The 27413-nt window shown below is 35.2% G+C and overlaps 1 protein-coding gene across 3 annotated transcripts in view; it reads right to left on the minus strand.

Annotated features, from left to right (window-relative positions):
• The window catches only part of GRIK2 (glutamate ionotropic receptor kainate type subunit 2), an 896246-nt gene that overhangs the window by 154739 nt on the left and 714094 nt on the right, over window positions 1-27413 (minus strand). For all 3 annotated transcript variants that reach the window (XM_032476219.1, XM_032476220.1, XM_032476221.1), the window contains one exon: window positions 24014-24127. In XM_032476219.1, the coding sequence (XP_032332110.1) occupies window positions 24014-24127 (114 nt within the window). The remainder of the gene's footprint in view (window positions 1-24013; window positions 24128-27413) is intronic.

The following is a 27413-nucleotide window of genomic DNA, read 5'->3' on the forward strand; positions in this document are numbered from 1 at the left end:
TGAGGGAATTAGTTGAACAAGGTGAGAATGAAGAGAAAGTGAGGAGCCAAATCCTGTAAGGCTCTGCAGAGCAGGTCTTATTAAAGACTGTGTGTTTAACCATGTGCTAAGAGACTCCATGTATCAGTCTATTTTACTGGGAGCAGGCGGAGCACGGTGTGGCAGACTCTGCTATAAGTAAACCAGGGTGCAGTCAGCTCTATTACTTACTACTTGACAATGGGCAAAGCCTCTAGAAGCTGCTCTCTTAGGGAAAGACACTGCAAAGGGAAAAATCTTAGGAGGCCATTGTGCCAGTTCATCTATGAACGCGATCACCTTCTTCTCAACCCCTGGAGAACAACAGTCATCTCATGATGGCCATTAGACCCAAAGAAGTTTTGGACAAATAGCAATGTGTCAGCTTGCCCATACTCATTTGAGAAACAAGATTAATTCTGTCTTTCTTCCCATCCCTACCTTTGACCTAGCTTTCCCCTATTGTTCTATTGACACTCTGCAGCAATGGGAACTCCCTCTCAGGACCCTGTGCTGCTCCTTCTCTTCTGCCTTAGTCTAAATGTAGATAACACTTAAGACGTGGTTATGGTCCCTCTCCCTTTCGTTTCTTAAAATTTGTCCCTAAGTGATCTTACCCATATACTTTAATTCAATAACACCTTTATGCTGATGAGTCCAAAATTTATCTACCCCAAAATTTATCTGACTCAGACCTCTCAAAGTAAGTCTTGGGCACACATAGCCAGCAGCACTTGTAAGCACCACTTAACGTCTTAGGGACATCTTACATCCCTTCATTCCCACATGGAATTCTTTTCCCCGAAACGTGTACACCTTTTCCATTTTTTCCACTTTCAGAAAACAGGAACCTTTCCAAAAACTTTCCAGTTACTCAGGCCAGCACTGATGCATCATTCTTGCTTCCCTTTCTTTTAGCTGACTCACTACAGAGCATCAAAAATGATCTTCTTAAAGTGTACACTGAGTTATATCCCCTGCACCACTTCAAACTATCCCATAGATTGCCAATACATTTACAATAACATTCAAATTCCTTCCCATGACCCCTGAAATCTATTGTTCTACCATTTGCTTTCATCTTGATAAATGTTTCCAGCACTCACCAAAATTGATCAAGTCAAAAGCCAAGGAATCACTCTCACTCTGTCCTAACTTTTGGCAATCCTGTAAGTTCTTCCGTCAAAATGTATCCGGAACTCATCCATTTCTTTCCACCATCCCTGCTACCACCATGGTTCATACGGTCTTTAGTTTTCATCTGGATTCCTGTAGTAGCCTCCTACCTCTCATTTCCATTTACATGTCCCCACAGTCCATCCTCCGCAGAAAGCCACAGAGATCTTGTGAAGAGTAAATATGATTTCATTATGCATCTGCTTAAAACCCAACAGTGGCTTTCTATTGACTCTAGAATAAAAGCAAAACTGCTTTCCCTGGCCTTCAAGGCCCCGACCACCTTCCTCTCTAGCCTTAGCATCTCATTTCTCTTTCTCATTATGTGCAGATACACTGGACTTGTCCTCAAGCTTGCCAGGCTCATTCCTGATTTGAGGTCTTTGCAAAGACTTTTTTCTCTCCCTTTCTGACTGGGAGGACCTTTCCTAAGATTTCACGTGGCTGTTTCATTCTCATCATTCGGGTCTCTGCTCAAATATCGCTTCTTCAAAGAAAACAAACTATATAACAATTACTCTGCATGGTTTCAGCTTGCTTTGTTTCCTCACAGCCCAATCTGAATTATGTATGCATGTATGTACATACGTGTGTATGTATGTATATGTGTATTTATTTATTGGTGTGTGTGTGAATTTCTTTCCCTACTTGAGTGTAGAGATGTTAGAAATTATGTTCATTAATACATTCAGTGCCTGTAAAAATGCCTGGCAACCAGTTGATGCTCAAGAAACGTGGTCAATGAACAAAATGTTCATCGTAAAGGTTTATACTCAACCTTTTCCTCTCCAACCTCATCTTCTCTTTAAATTCAATATACCCTGTTTTCTTGCAGTTCCTCAAATACTTTGTTATTTTCTGCCTCAGAGACTTTTTACATACTATTCTATCTGTTTTTAATGCCCTTCAGATGGTAGGCCCCTGGCTTTCTTTAAGGCTCAAATTAAATGTGAAACCTTTCCTGGGCTCTCTATGTAAAAAGAAACCTGCTATTCTCTATCTCAACACTTTATTTTCTCATAATAATTAACCTAATTTCTATTATATTATTTGTTGGCTTACTTCTTTTTTGTTTGGCTCAGTCCCTGGAATATAACAACCACATTGATTCATTATAGTATCTCCCACACCTAACACAATGCCTGCCACATAGTAGGTGTTAGGAAAAGATCAATTAAATGATAAATTAGTTAATTTTCTGACTTATTTTCTCATTTCTGAGTGTGTTTAACCATGCTTTTAAAGTTGTTTTGAGAAATAAACAAATGGAATCTGGTTGATATAAGCTTCTTAATAGTATTTCATTATTTTAGACACAGTAATTTTGATGGATTTTTAATAGACTTTATTTTTACATCAGTTTTAAGTTCACAGTAAAATTGAATGGGAAGTTCAGAGAGTTCCCACATACCCCTACCACCACACATGCCTAACCTCCCTGACTACCAACATCCCCCACCAGAGTGACACATTTGCTATTTTTGATGAATCTGCATTGACACATCATTATTACTCAAAGTCTGCAGTTTACATTAGGGTTGCACTTTCTGTGGGTTTTGACAAATATATAAATACATGTAGTATAATGACGTTATATATTTGTAGTCAAATATATAATGACCCTATTGTAGTATCATACAGAGTAATTTCACTGCCCTACAAACATTCTGTGTTTACCTGTTCATCCCTCCTTCCCCTCCAACCTCTGGCAACCACTGATGTTTTTTATTTTCTCTACAGTTTTCTCTTTTCCAGAATGTCATATAGTTGGAGTCATATAGTACGTAGCCTTTTCAGATTGGCCTTGTCCATTTGGTAATACGCATTTAAGCTTCCTCCCTGTCTTTTTATGGCTTGCTAGCTCAACACTACAAACATGACAGATACAGACTTCTTCTACCCTTGAGAGTTCATATTATGCCTCCCTGGTCTTCTAGTCTTTAAAGTTAAACAACACATTTCCATTGATCACAGTTTAAATGCTCTTGTTACCTTGGAAGAGGAGAAAGCCCTGCAGCTAAACAACTTTCTCGTGCTGGGTATTCACATTTCAGGCATATTCAGGTGCCTCTTTTCCTGGTTATCTCACGACAACTGTTGAATATTTTTACCATAATATTTATCATGTGGAGTAGGGAGTGCTGATTTACATATGTATCTTCTGAACTAGACTTGAACAATTTAAATGGCAAGACAGGTTCTTAAATTTGTATCAAGAATGCCAAACATCACCAGGCACATAGCAGGCTTGCAAATAAAATGACTGCTGTGATAAACTGAATGGAAATGGACTGCTCTGGTCAACTGGGGAAGCCAAGGGAACTTGGAGGAAAGAAATCATAACACAGTTATGTTTCCCGATGGGGTCTGGGTATAGTGGTAACAAATCCTTAGGTTCCTAACCCGTGGACAGAGGGTTAGGGACTTGAGAAAAACATATCATGTTCCCCTAAAGAGGAGGGGTCAGCTAGAGAATTTTGAGCTGGTAGAATGGGAGTCAAAGAAGCATGTTGGTACAATAGATTAACTATCAAATTCATACTTTGGTTTCAGTCATTTTTTTATTTATAAGCAAATAGATGTGTATTTTTAAAACTTAAAAGTCACAAAGATTGACCCTTTTCAAGCTCCACGCACTAAGAAATAGCACTATCTAACATTTTCCAAGTGCCCACACTGTTCTGAGAACTTTCCTTGAATTAACTCATTTATTCAACAATACAGCATGTGAGGCCAGTGATATTATTATTTCTATTTAACAGATGAAGAAACTGAGGGCGGATTGCTAAGTATTTTGCCTAAAGTCAACAGCCAGTATACAACCTAGGTAGTCAGATTACTGGATTGCTTACCATTACACTGTACTTCCCAAACTAAATGGCTCCTAGTGATTGTTTCCAAACCTCATATGAATGCATAATTACACGTAGCTCATTAGATAACTTAATATGTATTGTATGGCATTATTTTTTTTCAATCAACTGGAATTACCACTGTGCCAATATACTGCATGCAAAATAGTGATACATCTACTAATTGAGCAATGTAATCAAAACAACATTGTAGGACAGAATAGAAGTAATTCTATTTTCTGCATCATAAATTATCTCCTTTCCAAGTAAGAACACAATTTTTTAACATAAAAGTACTTCAAGAATTTGTAAAAATAGCATTTTTAAGCCCAACAGATTTAGGCAGCAACATATGTGTCTAAAAAATGTTTTTTACTCATTTGGACTATTAAGTCATCATTGTCTCTATTAAAATTTTTTTCCAAAATATCTATGGTATACTTTTCATACAAGCTCATTTGAACACTGGGGGAAAATAAGATGAACGTCAGTAATTACTTGAGTGTTTGAGGCATGTGAAAGATATACGTGCATTCAGTACAAAAGCAGAGCAAAAATTCTAAACATTATTATGGTATTTAAATCTCACTAATCCAGTTTTTTGTAGTAACCATCCTACGTATTAACTTGATTTCCTTTACTTATCAGCTAATAAGAAAAATTCTGTTATAGGCAAATAAATTTGTTGATCCCTGTGAGATTAAAAAGCCTATTTAGATAAATATTTTAAACAGGTTTTCATATCACCAGGAAAAAATATGTTGTCTGAGTGCATCTTTTTAGTATTTATGGATCTCCACTATGTCTAGTGTCACTCTTCCCATATTTAATTTTGAGAAGTAAGACACACTTTTCCAGCTGTGATTCCTATCTCCAGCTACACTGTGTCACAAGATAGTTTACATCGAGTTATGACTCTCCTTTAGACTCTCTTTCTCTGTTTCACGCAGCACAAGGATAAATAATAACCTCGTGTAAGAAAAGAAAAATGGCACCAGAAGCAATTACTGTACCACATACTGAGTTCAATGAATAATATGATAAAACTCTCCTGGGCAACTTTACTGATTTCTCACATAGACTTAAATCTCGACATCAGCATTTGCTAGAGGTAAAGGCACTTCATTCCACTGGGCTCTGTAATAAGGATTTGTCAGCATTTCCACTATCAACCCCAGTTTTAAGAAACCCAATAACTCATGTATTTTTATCTGCATTAGACTGAGAGTTGGCATAGAATAAACCCAAAATGAAGTTCTGAAAAAGTGAAATATGTCTTAAGGTTAAGGGGAACAAAATGTTTTATTTAAATATAATAAAACTTTATGTTTTTAAGTGTATAACTCGTATATCTCTCAGCCCTCATCTGAAGAGAGAGAAATTATCTTTTTCATGTATTAACCCTTGAACTATCATTGTCTTACCCACGATATTCAAAAGCTTAGGGACATAAAAATGCAAATTAATTTTACATGATGCATGTAAAATATCTCCTACTATTAAAATAATAAGGATAATAACGAATTTGTTTACTTATTCAAAATGTACTAAACTCTTATTATCGATACCAGTACTCTTTTAGACTCCTGGTATGCAACAATGAAAAACAAAACAATATCTAAAATTCCCAGCTCTTATGGAGCTCCCAATTTAGTGATGAATTTAAGATTTTCTCTATTTTCTGTAATCCTGTATTATTTACATGGCTACTTTGCTTCATTAATTACAAGAGGGAGAGTAACACTAGAGAGTACATTTTTGAGAAACATGACTCTGTCTTGTTTTAGAGGATTCCAGTGAACATCAGGACCAACGTCACTGTGGTCCTCAAATCATTTCTCTGGGAAAACAGAAAGAGATCTTCAGTTAGTCCCGGTCTGGTTTTGAATTTACCCTTATAACCAGAAAACTTTTAAAATTAGTTTGTGGAAAATAGCTGAAACTCCAGTTGTTTATGAGTAAAAATATCAACTATTAAATATTTATATTTTGTGAATTAATGTTTATATTGTTAATGGCCCTTAATTTTTCCTTAATGAAGATAGGGTTGATAAAAAACACCTTTTTTAAAAAAAGCATTTCTACAGGCCAAATGAAAAAGACATGTTTACAATAATAACATTATATTAAACTAAAGTTATGGAGATTAAAACTTGAGCTGAGCAGTTAATATTTTCCCAAGAATCATATATTTCTTTCTATTTTCTGAGCCTCATGCACATACTCTTTGTAACCTATCATTGCTCTCATACTGAAAGCATTAAATAATAAATAATAACAGAGCAACTTAGTTTTCAGAGGGTAGAGATCAGGTAGGTGCTACAAAGTTTATTAGAAATAGAAGGCTAATGAATGGGCAGTATGATGTTCAGGGGCAACGATGCTGCTGATGTTGGCTCTTGAGAGAGGTGAGTCAACTCCTTAAAACTATAGACGTTCTACCTTTGAACACAAGAAGAGAAAAAAAAGATCTCAACTTCTTGCCCTGGGAAGCTCAAGAAAAGGCAAAGTGAAGAATCATGCTTTCAAAAGGGAGAATAAAGATGAAAAGACGTTATCATAGACAGCGACACCAAGAAGATAGATATTTCTGTAACAAATAAGTTATCAACTTAACTATCTGACCATAGTTTATCCCACTGCTCTAATAAGCAACACTCCTACACAGATTAAGAACACACAGTGCATGATGTGAACCTGAAAATAAAGAGCTTATGATATCAGTAAGAATGTTTTCTCAATACTAACACATGTTTTCAGTTGACATGTTTTGGCTTTAATTTGCCAACATCATTTTTGTTTGGAATAGTCTCCTGTAAGTAAAAACAGCAACTCCAAAGATGATCAGTGAATTATAATGCTTTTCCAAGAGAGCACACTGTAAGTTTTATATGATGTTTAACAAATGCATGTAGATACCTACAATTAATAACCTCATGTTAAAATAGAAATGTAAAATCTATTGTTCATCCATCCAATCTTCCACCAATGTATTCATTCATGCATTCATTAATCAAATATTTTAGTTCAAATTTTGTATACAAATTTCTAGAACAGAGTTCTGCAAAATATCTCTTAAAAACCAAATAATAATTTTTTTGGTTTTGTGGGCAATACATTTGCAACCACTCAACTTTGCCGTTGTAGAGTAAAAGTGACCACAGAAACAATGAACAAGTCGGCAAAAACTGTCAGAGTTTTTAGAAATCTATTTTTTAGCAACTCTGGAATCTAATAAAAACTCACAACAACCAGGAGGATGCTTTGTGAAGAGAAAAACTACAGAATTTTGGTAGGAGAGCTCTGTGGCATATCAATTTACCAAGTTACTACTACTGTCCACTCCCCAATTCTGCAGCAGCCTTGGAGATGGCAGCCTGCATTCCTGGTGCAGGTTTTGGGTACTGTAGGGAATTTTATGAGCCTAGTCTCAAAGAAAATGATCCTATGTCTTTACCTCTGTGATGGTTCCTTGAAGAATTAGCTCAAGGGCTAGAGAAAACAGCAAGGACAAGAAATAAACCAAAATGCCTGGCATAGAAGGAAAAGAAGAGGCTCAGGAAAGAGATACTTGGGACAATAAGGGTTGCGAGAAGTCCTAGCACATTCAAGGAAATCTAGAAAGCCACATACATGCCTATGGTAGGATGTATGTTCAGAAAAGACCTGAGGAGACTCGAAGCATTTACTCTGGCTGGACTTCAGGCTCTGTGCAAGCAGAAAGGAAAGAAGGGTAGAACTGTAAACTGCCAGACTAAACAGTGAGAGAGTGTCTCAATATAAAAACTACAAAGATGGAGAAAGGTTTTGATTGTTGTTAATTTGTTCCAGGAATTTAAGGAAATCGCAGTAAAGTCATTAGAGGACCTCTAACCTCAAAATCACACACTCCAGTGGCCACACACAACAAAGAATATAGAGTTCACTGATTTATTTCAGCAAGGTCACTAAGCAAACAACAACAACAGCAATAACAGTTACAGCAAATCCTAGGGAGTGAGGGGTAGACTCTAACTTACAGGGCTGCTAAATTGTAATATTCAAAATGTCCATTTTTCAATAAGAAATATGAGGTATAGAAAGAAACACGAAGGGACTTTTAAAATTATAATACTGATTCCTGTGCTCTACCCCCAGAGATTCTGATGTAATTTATCTAGGGTGCTACCCTGGAATCATTACTTTCACAAAACTTTCCAGGTGATTGTAATGTGTAGCTGGGCCAGCTTAATGTGCGTGTGACCTGTGTAGTTGCGCAGGACCCAGAACACTCTGAAGAGTTCTGTACTAGGTCTAATACTCTGTTGGTGCCCTTTTGAAATTCTAAATAATTTTTTCAAATTTTTAAAATTCAAGTATTGTCAGTTACAATGTGTAAATTTCTAGTGTACAACATAATGTTTCAGTTATATGTATATATACATATATTCAATTTCATATTCTTTTTCATTATTAGTTACTATAAGATATTGAATAAAGTTCCCTGTGTTATAAAGAATAAACTTGGTTTTTACTTATTTTTATTCTTAATAAGCTTTTAATAAGAGATCCTCCTTTTTATTTTGCACTGGGAATAGAAATCATGTAGCTTGTCCTGTATGCAGTCAGCAATGAAAACACTGACCTAAACAAAGAAGTGGTCTACATGGAAATATTTCAGAGAGAGAAAATTATTCATGTAGATGCTCAAAAGAATAAATAGCTCTGTATGTTTTGTGTGGAATAGGAAAGATAGGGGAAGATAATATCATGGGGACCTAAGTTAGGAAGCAAACTGTATTCCTATAAAATTCTGAAAAACTATCTAAATGTAATCACTGTTGATCATCAGTGCTTGAATTCATATCCTGCTTAGAATGGCATCTTCTTTCCTAAGATTATTTTTAAGCATCTGCCTAAAACCAATTTTGATGCAGGAAATGAGGTTGAGGATTTTTTTCTTTAATATTCTCCCTGTAGGTAATTTCTTACTCCTTAGATATTGGATGAATCTGAATGCATGTTTGGGACAGAGATAAACCAAACCAAGAGGATGAAGATATAAACTGTTGGAAAATGGAGTTTTCAATCATTAGGATTCTGTTTCTTATAATTTAGTGCAACAATTAAAGTTTAGAGGCTCTTTGGTCTTAGAAAGGAGCACCCAACATTAGTCATCCACTAGCTCTACTTAAGTTTCTCTAAAAAGGGCTGAAATATGTTAGAAAAATGGATTAGGATAAAAAACTGTTACTAACTGGTTTTTTTAACCTCATCCCACCCAAAAGTTGATCAAATACTGACAATCTCTTCATTGTTTCTGAATATGCACGTAAAATATGTGCAGTGAGGATTATTCACCCATGATCAGTAGTGGTTACCAGCATGTATATGATGAAAGTTCCTTTTTACATAATGAATGACAAGTTTGACTTTCAGCTGCTGCTCTTTGTAACCAATAAAATCAACAAATATTTATTGAATGCCCATCACTTAAAAGAAAATAACCTGCTTTAGGACAAAGGTGCTTCTCCTAAGTACCTTTTAATCTAGTTGAAAATACAGAACTTGCACATGAGAATGTAAACGAATAATACGAGTTTTCATGTAAGTGCCTAAGAAAGAAACTGTAAGATAAAAGGACCATTAGGTGCCAGCTAAAGTAAAGTAAAAATGTCCCAAGGAGGTCAGATAAGTCATCCTAGAGAAATGGGCATCGTAAAATGGATTGTAGAATGAGTATAAATTAGATAAATGGGGAGAAGTAAGAGTCGTTCAGGAAAGAGAAATGAAGTAGCACATGGCCTGAAGAAGAGGAATGATGGTGTCTAAGGGGAAGATGTTCATAGACACTCTAGAAAGTCTTAGGGGAAAATAGTACATGTGAGCACCATTCATTACCTTTTAATTCTCAAATTATTTTGTACCCATTAAAAATGATCACTTACTGACAATTTTGTGCCAGGAACTATGTTATGTATTTTCCAAATTCCTATCTCTAATACAAACTTTAAGTCACACATTATTTATTATCCTCATTATAAAGTTGCGGTAACTTGTCCAAGATAAGTCATCTGCTAAGTGACAGACTCTAGATTTTCTGGCTTCCATTTGTCCCTTCAGCCTACAGAAAAGCCCTTTCTCAGCTAGGTATTAAATTCAGTTACCAAGTGTCAACTAGTTGCAGAAACTGTCTACTCCTCTGTGGATGGTTGGTGGGGTAAGCAGTTCATGGATTTGCATATGTAAGTAAATTTCATCATAAATATTAATCAGTGCTTCAAAGTCATTGATTTCACCTTAATATAGTGTTTTGGTCCATAGCATATTCTAGAAAATTATCCCAAAAGTTTTATTTTTAAGAAAACACTCTGCAATTAAAAATCTTTGGAAATTCTATATAATTGTATTTCTTTGAGATACCCACAATACACATGAACTTATTAAAGACTTAGTGATAAAGAAGCATAGTGAATTTGGCTTAAACCAGTATTTTCTAAAAGCCATTAAACCACAGAATAGTTGTAGGTTGTGCCTGTATCACATACCTGTCAGAATCATGGAGCACACTCCAACATTCTGATGAACCAAATAATAAACATGGGATGCTACTGCTACCAAGTGTAGAAAGTGCATGCTGTATTGTAAAAGTAGGGTTTTGTTTCTAAGGTCAGATAGTATCATCTTTGCCAAACAATTGCAAATTTAAAAATTCAAATGAGGAAATATAAATTTAGATTTTTTTTTTAGAAACACAAAACTGACAAACATAAAAAAAATTATGGCCTTTGGCTCTAATTACATTTGAATGCAGTATAAAATATTCTTCTTAAATGAAGTGATAAAAAAAATGTGTTTGTTTGACCAATATGGGTTTGCTCAAAGTGATGAAAAATTTCATGAGTTATTTCTTTTAATTAATTACTACATAGAACTAAAGCTAAGAGAGCTCAGAACATAAAATTTATTGAATTCAGGTTAATAGTACTCATTTTTATTTAGGTGTCTAATTAATGACATAAATTAATGGCATAAATGCCTTATGAAGAGTGGACCTAATAAAATACAGTGACTGTAAATGGATAAGAACCTGGGGTATTATCTATTATTCTGGATTTCTAGGCAAAAAACAGTCACTTTAACGATGCCAGTAAAACGAAATACATATGTGTTTTCTGCCATGGAAAGAAGTCTGTACCTTTCTTTTTTGAGTCACTGTGGTCGGGTTAATTGGAGTCAGGATACAGTCTGTCATTAGGAGTAACATTTAAATCTCAAATAAAGAGAAGCAGTTAGGAATCAATGTCAAGTAATCAAGTTGTGGTTGAAAACACAGGAATCAGGACCTGAGAATCAGATATTGATCAGAAAGGGAAGTTAGGTTGGAAGTACCTGACATAGTAAGAACATACTGGTGTTGAAAGTCTCATGATTGTCATCTGACAACCAGGGACCCTTGAGCCTAACTCGAAAGACTGTCTTTTTTTTTTTAACCCTAGACTCTTTATATTCTCGGGAATCCCTGAACTTATTATTACTTTTCAAGCCAAACAGAATACAGGAGGTTTTAGGATAAAGTCAACAGAAGTATCAGGAAAAGAGAGAAATGTTCAGTGGTATAGATGCACTGAAAACATATATGTGCTAACTAAGCAACATGGCTACTATTCATAATGCCAGCCACTGTCTGTTTTGAGAACTCCAAATGTTATCTCCAGTCCAGACCATTCTCTTCACTTTTAGAACTACATGTCCAACTGCCAATCAGACAAATATCCCATAGAAGAATTAAATGCAATATGTTCAAAATTAAGTTCAACCTATATTACCCCAATTTGCTTTTTCACATCAATTCAGTTTCCAGCCACATTGGCCAGAAAAATAAAAGTCTCCCTAAACTCTGACCTCTTCTGAAACTCCAATTTGCAAACTGTTACTATGTATCCCCATCCTCTAACCTATATATCTTGGAAATTTGACTTCCTTCCCCCTAACCCTTTGGAAAATGCCATACTTTGGACCTTATCACCTTTTATTTTTGCAATATTCTCTTGGCCGGTCTCGCCAAATCTTAGCTCGTGAACTACGTACAATTCCGTCTCCAATACTAAGAAGGATTCTTAAAAAATCTCAATTTGATTATGTTGTTCATGTACTTAAAATCCTTCAAAATTGCCCCATTATGAATAGCATACTGTCTAAATTCCTTCGGGAGACTTACAAAGGCCTTCTACTCTGCTGTTGCCTGCCTGCTCACTCTCACCCACTACTTCTCTCCCACATGGTCTGTGCTCCAGCTGTAGTGGGTTACTTAGTTATTCACATCCTCCAAACTCTTTCACATGCTGGTGCCTTCAAAAATACTTTCCTCACAGTCTGAAATATCTTGTCTTCCTTCTTCACGTAATCGATTCCTACTCTTAAAGCAAATATAGCTCAAGCAGGTACTGGATCCTCTCTTCTAATTCCTGGAAAATTGCGAACTATTGAGGCTCTGGGCAAATATAAACAGTAAACCCCCAACAGTAAAAAGAAAGAGTAACAAAGTCTTGCTAAGAGCTGTGGGCATGGAATTCAGATATGTACAGAAAATCGTGTGTGGAGGATAATTGGCAGGTTGTAGGCAAGATGTAAAAACACTGGGGCAAATATATGAACATGTCATCAAGAAGGGGTTTTATTCTACTTAAGAGATAAAGCAGGTTCTGGGTGGCTCTTAAGAAATAAGTTGTATAAGCAGAGTGAAAAGAGAAGACTGACTGTTGGTGATGAATTCTGTTTAAAAAAGAATGGACTCTTGGAATAGAAAACTGTAGATCCAAAATTCAGTCTATTTTCTTGTTGAGATGTAGGTGGCACCACAGTCCCACCATTGTAATAGTATACTGATGTTGGCAGGGCAGGGCAGGGTGCTCAAGGTGGCCTACTCATTTAGCTGGAATTCATGACCTTTCCAAAAAAAAAAAAGAAAAAGAAGAAGAAGGGAAGAAAGAAAAAAAATTCTTTCAAATATATAGTTGTAAGGCAATCGATGAAGAAACTTATCTATCATTTTCAAAGATTTGATGCTAAATATGAGGCTACAGGAAACCAAGAAGACTTGGTCTCTCAAAAGCAGCTGAAAAAATACTTTGTTCTTCTCCCCATCAAAAGTTCTTGCTCAGAGGTCCATATTCTGTACTAACGAGAAAACTAGATAGATTCTCCAACACATTTCTGGGAAAATACCCACACTCCTTTGCCCTGACCTTCGCAGAAAACTGAAGGAGGAATTAAGTCCAAGTGACTCTGGATTCACCATGCTAAAATCTAGAGGGCGAAATTAAAGTTTGCATCAGTCAAAAGTAAGTTCTCAAGCCTGTTTCTCCTTCTCGATTGAGAGCAGTAGCAGTCAGGACAATGTCACCCAGACTGTGAGCTGTGGGATTCCTTTCACAAATTACACAACAGAGAGAACAATATACAGACTTAAGTATTTATTAGACCTTCCAGATGGAAAGTCACATTCCTTTCAGAACAGTGTGGGCTTTAATTTCAAAGCCTGGTGTGGTTTGAGAGATGAAGGTTCTGTGTAACCCTGAAGCACTCTGCCAACCATTAAGCTTTACTCTGTAATTTTTATTTTAAAACTAACTTCTAAGCACTTTTCAGAGAAAAATTCAGCCATATATAAAATTATCGTTAAATAATTTAAAACAAAATAATTAAATGGAACACTTAAATAATAAGAAGCTAGAAGACAGATAACCAAGCAGGAGGGAAATAAAAAGGAAATAGAAGAAAAATTAGTGACATAGAAAATAAGAAAGAAGAAAATGGCTAAAGTACAAACATTTCTTTTAGTAAAAGTAACATGTCTTTTAGTAAAATTTAATTAACCAAATTTTAAAAGAAGAAAAAATAAAGAACAGAATTTTACATGACAAAGGGACTCAGTAGACCTAGATTATAAATATACATGATGACCATATGTGAAAATCTATGTTCATAAATTTGAATACCTTGATACGTATCAATGAACAATATAAAACTGATTCAAAAATAAGTAATAAAATGAATAGGTCAGGAACTGTAAATGACATTGTATCAGTTATTAAATAAATCATTCCAGAAAAAAAGTTAAATGCTGTGGAGTTCTTACACTATCACTGTTTACTTTGTTTTTGTGTTGTTTTTTCCCTGAATCTTCCTTGAGAATTTTATTGGAAAGTTAAGAGGCAGCATATTATTTAATGTTAATGAGTCTAACTCCCATTATGGACATCTAGTGAATACTTTGCAGATTTGCAGACAATTCTAATTGTTAGCACTGTAAAACCCATCCTAGAATTAACAACAACAACAACAACAACAATAACAACAACAACAATAATAATAAAAGAGTATCAGTACTGGAACAGAAGATTAAAGATGAAACATAGAGTGCAAGTTTAAACAGAAAACTAGGCTCTTAGTGAAGGAGAATGTAATGTTTTGTTCCTTCAGTTTCTGTTTTTCTTTAAATCTGATTTGGAAACATGATAAGTAGCTTTTCTAAAAGGTCTTCTGCTTGACAGCTGGCATAAGGGCACCAGGCCATCTGCCAAGTGAGGAGCCAAGCCAGGGCTAAACACCTCTGAGCAGAAGGAGCTGATATTCTCATGTCCTATCTATTAAACAGTTTGCATTTTTTTCCCTCTAAAAATGGCTGGTTGTTCCTATGTCTATCCTAAATTGCTTCAAAAATATATGCTATTTTTGATTATTTAAGAAAATTTCATGGAGATATTTATTATGATGGAGAGAAAAAAATAGAGATTTTTAGAATTAGCCAACTTTTGGTTAATGAGTATGAAAGAAATTGTGAGTCTCAGAATTGGAAGATGATTTAAAAAGAAAAGAAATTTGTATTTATCAATATTATGAAAAACATATATATTTTAGAACTAATTTAGTTAATCATGCTTTATAAATTCTTTCAAAACAAATTCAGAATTTATTGCTACATTATACATAAATAATTCACTTTAAGGTGTTTGTTGGCATTAATTTAAAATGCTCTTTTTAACCTGATGAGATTTAACAAGTATCATTAACTTTTGCAAAGTTATTCACTACTTGGTTTTATAATTTCTTATATTATCCAGGGCCTGTAGACAACTTCACTGCTTTTAATAAATACCACCACTGGTCTAAACTAATTTTAGTCATTCTACATAAGCTTGTTATGTTTTTCTTAGCTAAATTAAGGAAATGTCATAAATGTCTGTAGTAAACTCTGATCTTAGAAATGGAAAAAGATCATATGTTTAAGGGAATTAGTTAACAATAAGCTTAACTACTACTATTTCATTACATTTTAATGATTCAGATTACCCTAAAAGCAGTTGGAAAAATACATAGAAATGTAACTGGACAAGCGAAAAAACAAGTTCCAATTTATTTGGCAAGAAATGGCCAACAAGAACAGTAAGTAACCGATAAGTATAAGTAATAATAACACAGTTGAATGTTATTACTCCATTAACTGGGCAGCATTATTCATTTCTTTTTTCAGCCTTGGCCATTCCAACTGTTGTGCTTTTACTGATACAGTGCTGAGAAAGATCTTTCCGTTGTCTGATTCCTCGTCTTTAAATTTCCTTCTATTCACCATGGCTCTTAGAGTCTGAACTCTGCCATCTCTAATTAATATTCATGTCAGAAGCCTAGGGTGCACTACAGGCTGTCACAACTGGAAATGAGAATACCAGGAGGGAAAGGTGAAAAACGTAGCAGCTACCATCAGAACAACTTAATGTTTTCAAGACGAGGCAACACTAAGGATGACTGGTTTGTTAGGATCAAAAAGTACTGATGAGGGTCTCCATATGAGCTCATATATTGTCCTCTTGCCTGGAAAAGAAACCTCATTTTGAGATCTCAAGACATTAAAAAGTCACTTTCACATTAACTTTCTGGATAGAAATAACTATCATAATCTGGGGCTTATGTTTTAAAGCAACAACAAAATAGTGCAGCTAGCATGGAGACCATGCCTACTGACGTAGAGTACTTTACCTTAATAATTTTTAATAAATTATATTTATTATTTGACTTTTGCTGTTTTTTTTTTTAATTCAAGGGCATTCTGAGGCAATCTATAAATTTTTTTCTCTTATCTTCTGTTTTGCAAGTCTAGTAAGCAAAGACATTCTTTTGAATGCCTAATTCACATACACACACATACATATACACATGCACAAATCCCTTTAGGACACCACTGCAAGCACAATCATCACATTTTAGCTGCTGCAAACTCTGTTTACCTCCTTTCAAAAGAATAACTTCAGAGCATATACATAACATATAAAAAAACTAAGTCTTTATTGGCCATACTTATCATCCTAAGAAGAGTTTTTGTTTTGCTCTCTATCTATAGAAAATCTACCGGGATCTGGGAAGAGGAGAAGAACATCTTTCCCCCTGAAATGTAGTATTTTAATTACCTGGAATTGCAGTGAATCCTACAGAAATAATGATGTGTAATAGGTTGAAATTAGCTTTCAAGCAAAAAGGGCTGCTAGAGGTCTGGTAGGTGTGCTGTTCACTGACATCGCAGGAAAAATACTTGCTGATGTCAGAGAGGTAAGGGTTTGGAGGAGGGTGCGGCTTAGTGATTATCATTCATATGTTAGCAAAACCTGGTATGCTATTTAATTCCTTCACTTGACTGAATTATCAGTTTAGATTGGAGATCTTGGTTGTTACTGTCTTTCTACTGGTATTTCTATTTTGGCCATTAAATATTTCATTAGCTTAATACATAAGTGTAAGAGGAAAAAGGGGGAAAAAAAAGCTGAAGCTCAAATCAATCAAATGTGCTGTTTCACTTCTCTTCCAGTAAAAGGTTTGATGGGAAAGGAGACTGCACCTATTAGCTAATCTCCAAACTGCATTTCATTTCTGAATCTAATTTATTATCCCCCTACATGAGTAATCAAGATCTGAATACACAAAGTTATTGCCAACATCTCCATTCAGATATGACTAAATGGAGCTCATTACCTTCCTTCCCAACATCCTTATCATGTTCTGCGGCAATGCTAACATCCCGCCTCCCAGGCTTTTAACCTTGAAGTCCTCATCCATCTCTTTCAATTGTTTTTGCCCCACATGTAATCCATTCCCAAGAACTCTTGTGCCTGATTTTTCAGTATTGTCATCTCCTTCCTCTTGCTCATGGTTATAGTGTTTCTCAAATCAGACTCTATAAATCCCTCATTCAGTAGTGCCCATGAACAAACCATCTCTCATTTGTTCAAAGTGTTCCTTGGTGCACTTCTTTGTTAAACTCCCTTAGAATAATCTATCCTTTCCTTCTTTTTGGTATCTGAATTGTGACTATGGAATTTAAAGAGGTTGGGGTAAGTACTCTGGCTTGAATGAGTAGAAAAGTACTGGAACCATAAACAGAGTTTGGAAATACAGGAGGAACAGATATGGTAACGACTGAATTGAAGAAGGAGATCTGAATCGTGTTGAGTCTTGATCCTCAACACACAGGTAGACATACGTCCCATAAGTAGTTGCAAATTTACATCTGAATCTCAGATCGGGGCATAAGTGAAATATAGATTGTGTAATTTTACATGGTACCATTGTGAGTGCGTCTTTAAAAATGAGAAAGCTAAAGCAAAATTATTTCATTTCCATGTAGTCTGCTGTGGTTAGGTTGAACCCAAAATTCAGATTTCCCCAGTCATTCTTCTGTAACAGACTTAATCTATTGCTCCTAATAAAATAATCTTCAAGAAAATTATGGTATTGACAATAATGTTGGCAATGAAAAAGAATATAACAACAAAATGAAAATATTTAAGGACCTTTATTATGATAGCATTTAAAAATAAGATTTAATAAAGAAAGATTAAGGAAGTGTGTGTGTGTGTGTGTGTGTGTGTGTGTGTGTGTGTGTGTGATTATGTGGTAAAAAATGAAGTTCTGGTCACTTATAAAGCTCTAAAAATTGAGACCCTAGTGTTTTAAAAATTATGCCTAATTTCACATTAAAACACACAGTTTCTTTCTCTATGACACCACCACCAAAAGTTTTATGTTGATCTGACTGATATGGAGGTCTAAGAGAATATAAGAAGTTATTTGAAATAAAATACATCAAGCTATTAGAGCAACAATGAAAGGGAGAAATGCAGTGTAAGCACCATCTCCGTCAAAGAAAAAATGGCCAGAAAAGGTCTGGTTTCCTTTGAGTAAGCTGGTTGCAGGAATGGGGTATAAGCCTGAGTCTGAATGAGGCACTCAGCTCACATTAACATTTAAGTAATACTTATACATGTATGTCTGTACATACGATATCTTCCTTACATTATTTTGGTCTTACTATCTCCCGAATACATGATAAAAACTGCTTAGAAATGGTATAGAGATTGATAAGAATGAAAATCATTTTTTCTTTGTAAAGCTGCACTGTCTGGGTTTCCAAGCTCGAATGCTAGTGACTCTCTAAGAACTACGTGCTTGACAGTCCTGTGACAATAGAAAGCGAAGAATCAGAGGAAAAACCTATTGCAGGGACAGACTCGAAGCCCTAGAAATCTGCTTTTGTTGATATTATGGAAGAAGCTGCAGAATCGTTTAGGGGATGATTCGGTTAGTTCTCTCTTTTGTACTGTGATTCCTTCCATTGTCCTTGGAGTTTGCTCCCAGATAAGCCTCCTGTGTCTGTGGGCTGCAGCAATAAAGCTTAACAGGCCTAAGCAAGTCAAAGCAGTACTGAAACACACAACCTTCCAGGAAGTGCTAAGAAAATAAAAAATAAGACTAAGTTGCAGATGCAAGCATGTTTGTTAAATTCATTGAGCAAATGGGTAGAAAGACCCTCCTTAAGAATATGTGATTTTTCTAAAACAGTAATCAAATTCATAGTCATTTGCAAGCTAAAGTGCTACTAGTCATCAAGGGAAAGAACATGTACTATGGCATTTGGTGCTAGTAATCTTTTGATGGACAAAAACCAATTATTTTACAGGAGCAGCACAGTGGGAAGCACACGACATATTTAGACAAGCCTGAAAAAAATTACTGAAAGACAACAACACAGAGGGAAAAGAGGCATTCCCTATATGAACTTAAATAATTCAGCCACCTGATACTGCCTCTGGCTAGTGTATCCATAGTGTAAAGACAAGAGGGTGAGGGTAATAAGCTGAAAATAGAGCACATTTTATTCTTTAAAGGCTTTCTACCTCTCATTCAGAATTAGTATTTTTATTGCTATTTTTGGTGATTAGGAATTTATACTTTAACAATTGCTATGCAATAAATGAAATCATCATAGATGAAAACATGATTCTAAGGTTGAAATTTTTAATGCTGCTAATAATGAAAAACACAAGAAGCAAGGAAATTAAAACAACCATTGAATTTGAAATTCAAAGACCAGAGAGGTAATACGAGGACTATTAAAGAGAGCGCATGAGTAGACATGAGGTTTAGGTCTAGACCTGCAGGTGTAGTTACATAATTTCCAAATTATACGATACCATTTAATCCAAAACTGTAAATAAATAAATAAATAAATAAATAAATAAATAAATAAATAAATAAATAAATAAATAAATAAATATTTTGAAAAGTGTTTAGAGCTTTCTAAAATGAATTCATTCCATGATAAAACTCTACACTACATCCATGCAGTGTGTTGGGTATAGGTTGTGTTGTTGAAGAGAAGCAAAAGACATTGGTAAACAAGATGCTTAGTCTTAATTCTAAAGAGAAAAGGTGAGATAAGCCCCAATACTATTGTGACTGCCCAGAAAATTCTGAGATTATGGTTTAAAGAAGTGGAAAGAAAACTGAGTGTTCAATTAGGAGAGGAGACAAAAAGAGGCCCAAGACATCCAAGCAAGAGTAGCCTGTACCTTGGCGTCTGAGGGAAGTGTCCAGATGTTTGAGGACACACCTGTAATGGCATCATGGCGCTCTGGTATACATGGGATTTCTGAATGAGAAGCACTGCTTTAGGTGAGCAATTCTCAATCATACACTATAGCTATTAGACTTTTCCACATCAGGCCTCTAGAGATTTCATTTTACATTATTGGTTGCTCACGATGGCTACACAGATTGCCTGAAACCCCACTCCTCTACTTTCTCGCTCTGTGACGGTGAGGAAGTTACTTAGGCAATCTGAATACCAGCTTTCTCACCTGTAAAATAGTACTGATAATAGTATCTACCTCAAATGGCTATTACGACAATTAAATAAGTAAATCTTGAAACAATGTCCAGCATGTAGCCAGCATGCCAAAAATGTGTGCTATTATTTTTTTGTAATGAACCATAATCATATAATCACATTTCATGAAGCTGAGAAGCAGATAAAAGCACCAGCCTCAGTCACCACGGTCTTCTTTCAATTTTGCCAATTTTCCAAGATCTTTCCTGCTTTAGGTATATGCTGTTCTCTCTGCTGAGAATACTCCTTCCCCTGTTCTTTACCTTGATAATTTCTTCTCACACTTTGGGTCTCAGCTGTCTATTCTTTTCCAGGGAGGCCTGACCCAACTCATCCTTCCACTCCTGATCCCAGTATAGATAATTCTGTAAAAGTCATCATGCCATTTATTTTCTCTTATATCCTAATCACATGGTATGGGGTGTGTGTGTGTGTGTATAATTCTCCTTATGAATCCTTACCATTTTCTAAACTCCATAACGGCAGAGACCATGTCTGTTTTGTCCATCAAACACAGTGGTTAGCATAAAGTGTGGTATGTCATCATCATTCAGTACATATTTTTTAAATAAAAAAAGAAAGAATAAAAATAAAAAAATACATAAAATTCAAGAGAAATGGAGCTGATTATGATAAGCACAGTGATAATGTCAAATTCTAGAATACCTCACTGTTTTTTTTTAAGATACACAATAAGAATGTTAAAGAAGAATTATAAATGAACTTCTTTTTGTGGAGATATCATTATTCACAACATAGCCAGAATCTTCTTTAAGATTTTCCAAGAGACAAATGGACAAAATAACTATAGCATAAATCAAATGATCATAACCTCCTTATAAAATATAAATTAAGTATCAGTAAATTACATCAAGTTGGCTTATATAAAGTAAATGATCTCTTCATTTTTTTCCTGATTGTTGATACACTATGATCAGAGTAGTCAGCAAAATAATTTTTCAACTAAGTGATATAAAAACAAATAAAATGACTTTCTTTCTACCAAAACTCAGAATCTCTTAGAAACCAATACTGTGACAATGTCTAAAATGTAAATAACCTATTTAATAAAATGTAAGCTTATAGTGTGTTCCAGATGTAATCTTACATCTTAGTTATATAAAGTAATTATCTGAGGAATAGTTTTCAATCATCATTATAAATCAGAATTACCTGCAGAACTTTAAAAATGAAGATGTCCAATGTACAAAGCCTATAAATACTGTTTCAAAAGGTATCGAGTGTGTCTGGGGTAGCAATAATTTTTAAAAAGCTTTATACCTGGCTCTGATATGAAGTTAAGATTAAATATCACTTGTTTATAAGTAGATATAAAATTGTTTATTATTGAGAAAAATATCCTGATACTTATAAAACAATCCTGAATAAGAAAGCAAAATTGAGAAATTATATGGGTAGTCTTAATCACTTACTTTGTTTGAACAAGACATTTGCAATAACTTACACACTTGAAAAATATTTAAATATAGTCATTTGAAAATTGTTTACTCCCTCTAATTTTCCACTTAATTAAATGTCATTATTTAATTTAATTTGACAAATATATATTGAGAGCCTTCTATGCTCAAGGCACTTTTCTCTGACACTGAGAGATCTAAAAAGTGTAAAATTTGATTATTGGGTTTGTACAGATTACTGCCAAATAGAGACACAGATATACACAAAATTTCTAAAATTAAAAAAAAAAAAACCAATGCATGGTAAGTGCCATGATAGAGTACTGTGATATGTAACATGTACATATCACTCCCTACAACATACACAATTTAATGGAAAGATCAAACAGTTTCACGGAAGGGGTGTCATTTGAGATGGCTCTGGAAGGATAAATAGAACTTTCACAGGGGCACGTAAAGAACTAAACAAAGATTCAGAGCCATGAAATAAGTGATGTATTTAAGAGTTTGGCTGGATCAAAGAGAACACAGAAAGGAGTATGGGGGCCAGTTGTAGAAGTCCACAGACATCCTTTGCCCAGCATTCTTTACTCTGTGTGCACTGTAGAGGCACATATGGTGTAAAAACAGGAGACTTAGTCAGAGCCTCTTCCTCCAAAAAACTGCCAGTGATGTCTGGAGAAATACTGCACACGTGAAATAACTGAAGAATAGTATAATATTAATTCTAAATAATATAAACTACTGACAAGTTCTATACTATCTTAGAAACGGAGAGAAACATCTTGCAACTAAGAGAACAGAGCTAACACAATCACAGTAACAGGCTAACTGGTCACTCCAGTTCAGCTTAAACACAGGACTCCTGAAAGGGAGTAATGGGAAATGAAGAGAGGAAGGTGGGAGAAGACAAGACTGTAGAAGGCTTTGAACATCAGGGCCAAAATTTGAGGGCCCTTTTAATGGTCAATATGGATTCATTAAAGACTTACAAGCAGAGAAACAGGAAAATGACAGAACTGGATCTTCATGGTAGACAGTGAAGTACACTGCAAAGGGGAAGGCTGTCAGCAGGAGGGAGAGTCACATGGTTACTGCAACCGTCCCAGCAGCAAGTAACGAGATGCAGGATATACTGGCAGAAAAAAGATGTACTAGTCTCCTGCGAGACTGAGCACCAGGGCTGGTGGATCATTGGGTATAAGAGTTATCTTTGGAAAGAGAGGGAGACATAGATTAAGTTAAAAGGGACCTGGGAAGTTTGGATATGATGGAACAAGTATTCACTGATGTTCTTAGCAAGGAAGTGATTAAAAAACCTCATAAACTTCCATCAGTGTCATTTCATGATTACCAGCTTTGCTTCATTATCAAGAGTCTTTCGCCCAAGCTATTTTGGTTTGACATACCTAGAGATTGGACACCCTTCGTTGTTACTAAAAGGACAAGATTATGAATTCCTCCCAACTTGATTTGCCAACATAAATCAAATTTAGAAATTATGTAAAGGCTAAAAGTGTGTGGTGGTTTGTTCTGGCCATTCATCTCACATTCCTACTGATGACCCAGGGAGACTCAGGAACTAGCATTGACAAACTTATTCTGCAGGTAAAAAGTACCGACTAAATCATATAAAAGCTCCTCGCTTAGCCTAAAATTAAAATTCCCATTTGCAAACGGCACAGTAGACATAAGTGAACACTACTGTGTGATCTAATTGAAATACATGATTACAAGAGGGGTAAAAATATCTAACTTATCAGTATTAATTTAATTCTGTTGGTGGCGAAAATATTTCTAGCTTAAGAAAGCACTTGTCATTTGATTTCATTAGAGAGATTAGTAAAGTAAAAGTGATTCTCCATGATGAAAACAATTAAATTGAAAGCAAGGTTAAAATATAATTATAATAGAAAAAAAAATTCTGAAAAATAAGTGATATGCCCTCGGAAATACTTTGCAGGAGATGAAAGCAGAAGAAAAGTTCACACGCGGCTCTTCACATCCCTATATTTATACAGCGGCAAATTTGTGCATTTTTCAAATCTTAACGCTGACAATTCTTCAATAGTAACTAATTTTATAGAAACAGAAAGATTTCCAGTAATATATGAAGCTGTATTATTAATCAACATAAGCAGCCCAAACATTAATATAATTTACGTCATTAAAGGCTAACAAAATAAAACTGTGACTAAATTAACATTGACTCATCAGTTATACAGTAATTGCTAAATGACTGTAAAATACATTACATTCTGTTCATTACTGTTCCAATTACAATGTCTTTTTCTATCTACTTCCATGCTTATCTGCATTTATCTAAAAAGAATGGAAAAACAAATACTTACCAAAATGGTGGTAACGATCAAAGAACGATTGGATAAGGAATCGGTGATGTTGGCTGGCTTTCCCTTTTGACTTTCTGTCATATTCAGACCACTGGCTGGATCCCAAGTTCCAATCTGTAAGATAGCATGTGTACTTTGTAAATTGTCCATCAGGCACCTGGGAGAGAGCGCTGCAGAGAAAGTTAAGACTGCTAACACTTATTATTCACCTCTGCTGCACTGTCTGCTGTTGTTTCAGTAAAGGCTGCTTGTTTTAAGCATGATTCACTGCTTTGTGGAGTGTGTCCAGTGAAGTGTGACATTAAAGAACAAAATGATCCATTGCACTTCTGCAGTCAGTGTGGGAGCTTAATTTTCCATTCAAACTTTCATTCACCAAGATAAACCACATTTGATGATACCTTAACAGCTGGCTAGAAACTCATTAACAGCAGATATCTTTTACTGTAATGGATCTATTTTACCCTTTCATTACAAAGATAACATGCCATATTGTATGGACAAAGCTAAAAGACAGGGCAAAATCTGTGGATCCGGGATAAATTAATGGGTAAAGGCAGGCTTAAAAGAGGCATTGAATGGTATCTGCAAAACCCGTAGTAGGGCAAAATAATCCCCAAAATTACCTTTGGAGCTTTTGAAAATATATCTTTGCAGTTTTAAAAATACTCCAAAGAAAGGATATTATTGCACAATCTCATCTGGATAACCCATTCCAGTACTTCTACTTGTATTCTATTTAATACGTATTTTATTTAACTAATACCCTCTGATACATTAGGCCATATACTCTCTGCATTCAGAAATTTTATACTCACTAAACACAGTGAGCTTTTTTTTTTTTAATATCCACTCTGAACTTTTTATTTGAGGAGTGGGTTCTGGGTGTTGCACCCAAGCCTATTCCAGGGCAGATTGTGGGGGTGGGGTGCAATTGAGGGGCAGATAAGGAACATGGGTGGGATGAACAGAGTGTTCCTGCCCCTCCTCGCCCCTCCTGGAGCAGCAGTTGTCAGCCCACAGTCTGTAGGATGACACAGACACACTCTGGACACACATATAAGCATAAGATGCCACTAAATACATAGTTTGGGAGGTTTACATACATGCACCTGCACCGCTGCATGTCATATAACAATGGTAACCACGAAAGAAAAGCAGAAGCAAAAAGGGATGCAGAATCAGCATTTCCTAGTCAGTATTACTTTTCCCACCCTCTTAAACCTGGGAGTCATCGACGTGAAATTTGTCTTCCACATCCCTCGAGCCAATTATCCAACTTGTTTTCTTCAGATGAAAGATAAGCTATCAATTACTGATTTATCTTTAAAATAAAATTTTGTACTTGCTGATCTTCCTCGACTTACGGATGAACACATCGTAAGCTGAAAATATTAAACTGAAAATCCATTTAGTACACTTAACCTACTAAACATCACAGCTCAGCCTGGTTTACCTTAAATGTGCTCAGAACACTTATATTAGCCTACAGTTGGGCAAAAATCATCTAACACAAAACCCATTTTATAATAAAGCCTTGAGTATCTCATGTAACTCTCATTGAATACTGTGCTAAAAGTAAACAGACTGGTGTGTGGGTACAGAATGGTAGTAAGTGTATCAGTTGTTCACTCTGGTGATGGAGTGGCTGACTGGGAGCTGCAGCTCTCTAGCTGCCAGCATCACAAGAAATTATCATACCACATCTCATTAACCCAAGAAAAGATCAAAATTCAAAATTCAAAATTCATACTGTATAGTATAGGGAACTATATTCAATATCTTGTAGTAACTTATGGTAAAAAAAGAATATGAAAATGAATATATGTATGTTCCTATATGACTGAAGTATTGTGCTGTACACCAGAAATTGACACAACATTGTAAACTGACTATACTTCAATAAAAATATTTTAAAAATAAATCAAATAAAATTTTAAAAGAAGTAAAAAAAAAAACAAAATTCGAAGTACGGTTTCTACTGAATGTGTATTGCTTTTGCACCATCACCACTGTAAAGCTGGAAAATCATAAGTTAAGAACTGCCTATAAATTAAATTATTTTTAAAGTGACATTGATTTAGCAGATAATATTTACCCTGATCCACCTAAATATGCTAACAGGGATTTCATCAGCATAAATCCAAATTAAATGTGATGATTCTTTTGTTTTCTTTATATTTCACCACATGTACTCTTCTTGATCTCTTTTTTCATTGCATAGCTTTCATACTATTTTTTTAAGATAGCTATCTCCTTTTAATTGGAGAAACAGAAAAGTGGAAATGTTAATAATTTCTGTTCTTCATAAGAATAGATATGTCATTTTGATAGTTGAATATAAATGCAAACCCCAGTATACTTTTTCAAGAACACATTTAACAATACTAGGGATTCAATATAAATATTTTTAATAATATCTAAAAAAAACCCTCATGCCATATTTTCTCATATTTTATTTTCCTCTTACTGTTAAAAACTATATATTCCTTTTGTTTGTGTACATAAAGAAAAAAATCAAATAAGGGAAAAATAAGGAAAAAAATCTTGATCCAGCATTCTTTGTAAAGTGAATTACCTACTGGTGTATTAAATGACTTTAGATTATTATGCCATGATGTCATGGAGATAGAGACTAATTATAATTTAGGATCCATAATGAAAGGCCTTCAGGAGCCAGACAGGTTACATCAGTGTGTGACATGAAAAGGTATGAACCAGTAGTAAGAATTTCCAGGCTATGGTGTGCAGTTTTTAAATCTCATAAAATCTCAAAGTGCAAGAACAAGCAGGGACCACAATCCTGTCCCTGCTCTGCTCATAGAGCCATGTGCTTTGGGCTGCATGTTCCCAGAGCCATGTGCTTTGGGCTGCATGTTCCCAGAGCTGCAAGTTCCCAGCAAGGCACCACCAGAGGTGGCAGAGGCCCTGCTGGGGACCTGGGCAGAGGACAGAAGGGATGCCAAATCCAGAATGCCTGCTGACCTGCTTAAAGTGTTTCCAATTCAAAATCATTAAAACGAAAACAAAAAAACTCTGTTGGCTATACAAGACATCTGCAGATTGTATTTTGCAGTGACTTCCGCCTTTTTGCCCCAATCTGTAATTAATATCTATTATACATTTGGCCCTCATTTTTTATTTCCTTTTTTTTCACTATTGGCTAAATCGTTTTTCCGACATATAATTCCACCAGCCAACGCGTTGGCAAATACCATTTGCTCACTGTCATCTGCCTAATGACACCCTCAAGCTTGACCAGTAAGTTTTTCAACTTTCTAACCAAATCACTAATGAAAAATATTGCTCCTTTCACTTACCATCATCCACCATGAATACTTGTATAGAAAACAATTTTGCTAAAGATTCACTCATCTAAACATATTTATCTAGCTTCATT

The sequence above is a fragment of the Camelus ferus genome, unplaced genomic scaffold, assembly GCF_009834535.1.
Source record: "Camelus ferus isolate YT-003-E unplaced genomic scaffold, BCGSAC_Cfer_1.0 contig298, whole genome shotgun sequence".
Taxonomy (NCBI): Eukaryota; Metazoa; Chordata; class Mammalia; order Artiodactyla; family Camelidae; genus Camelus; species Camelus ferus.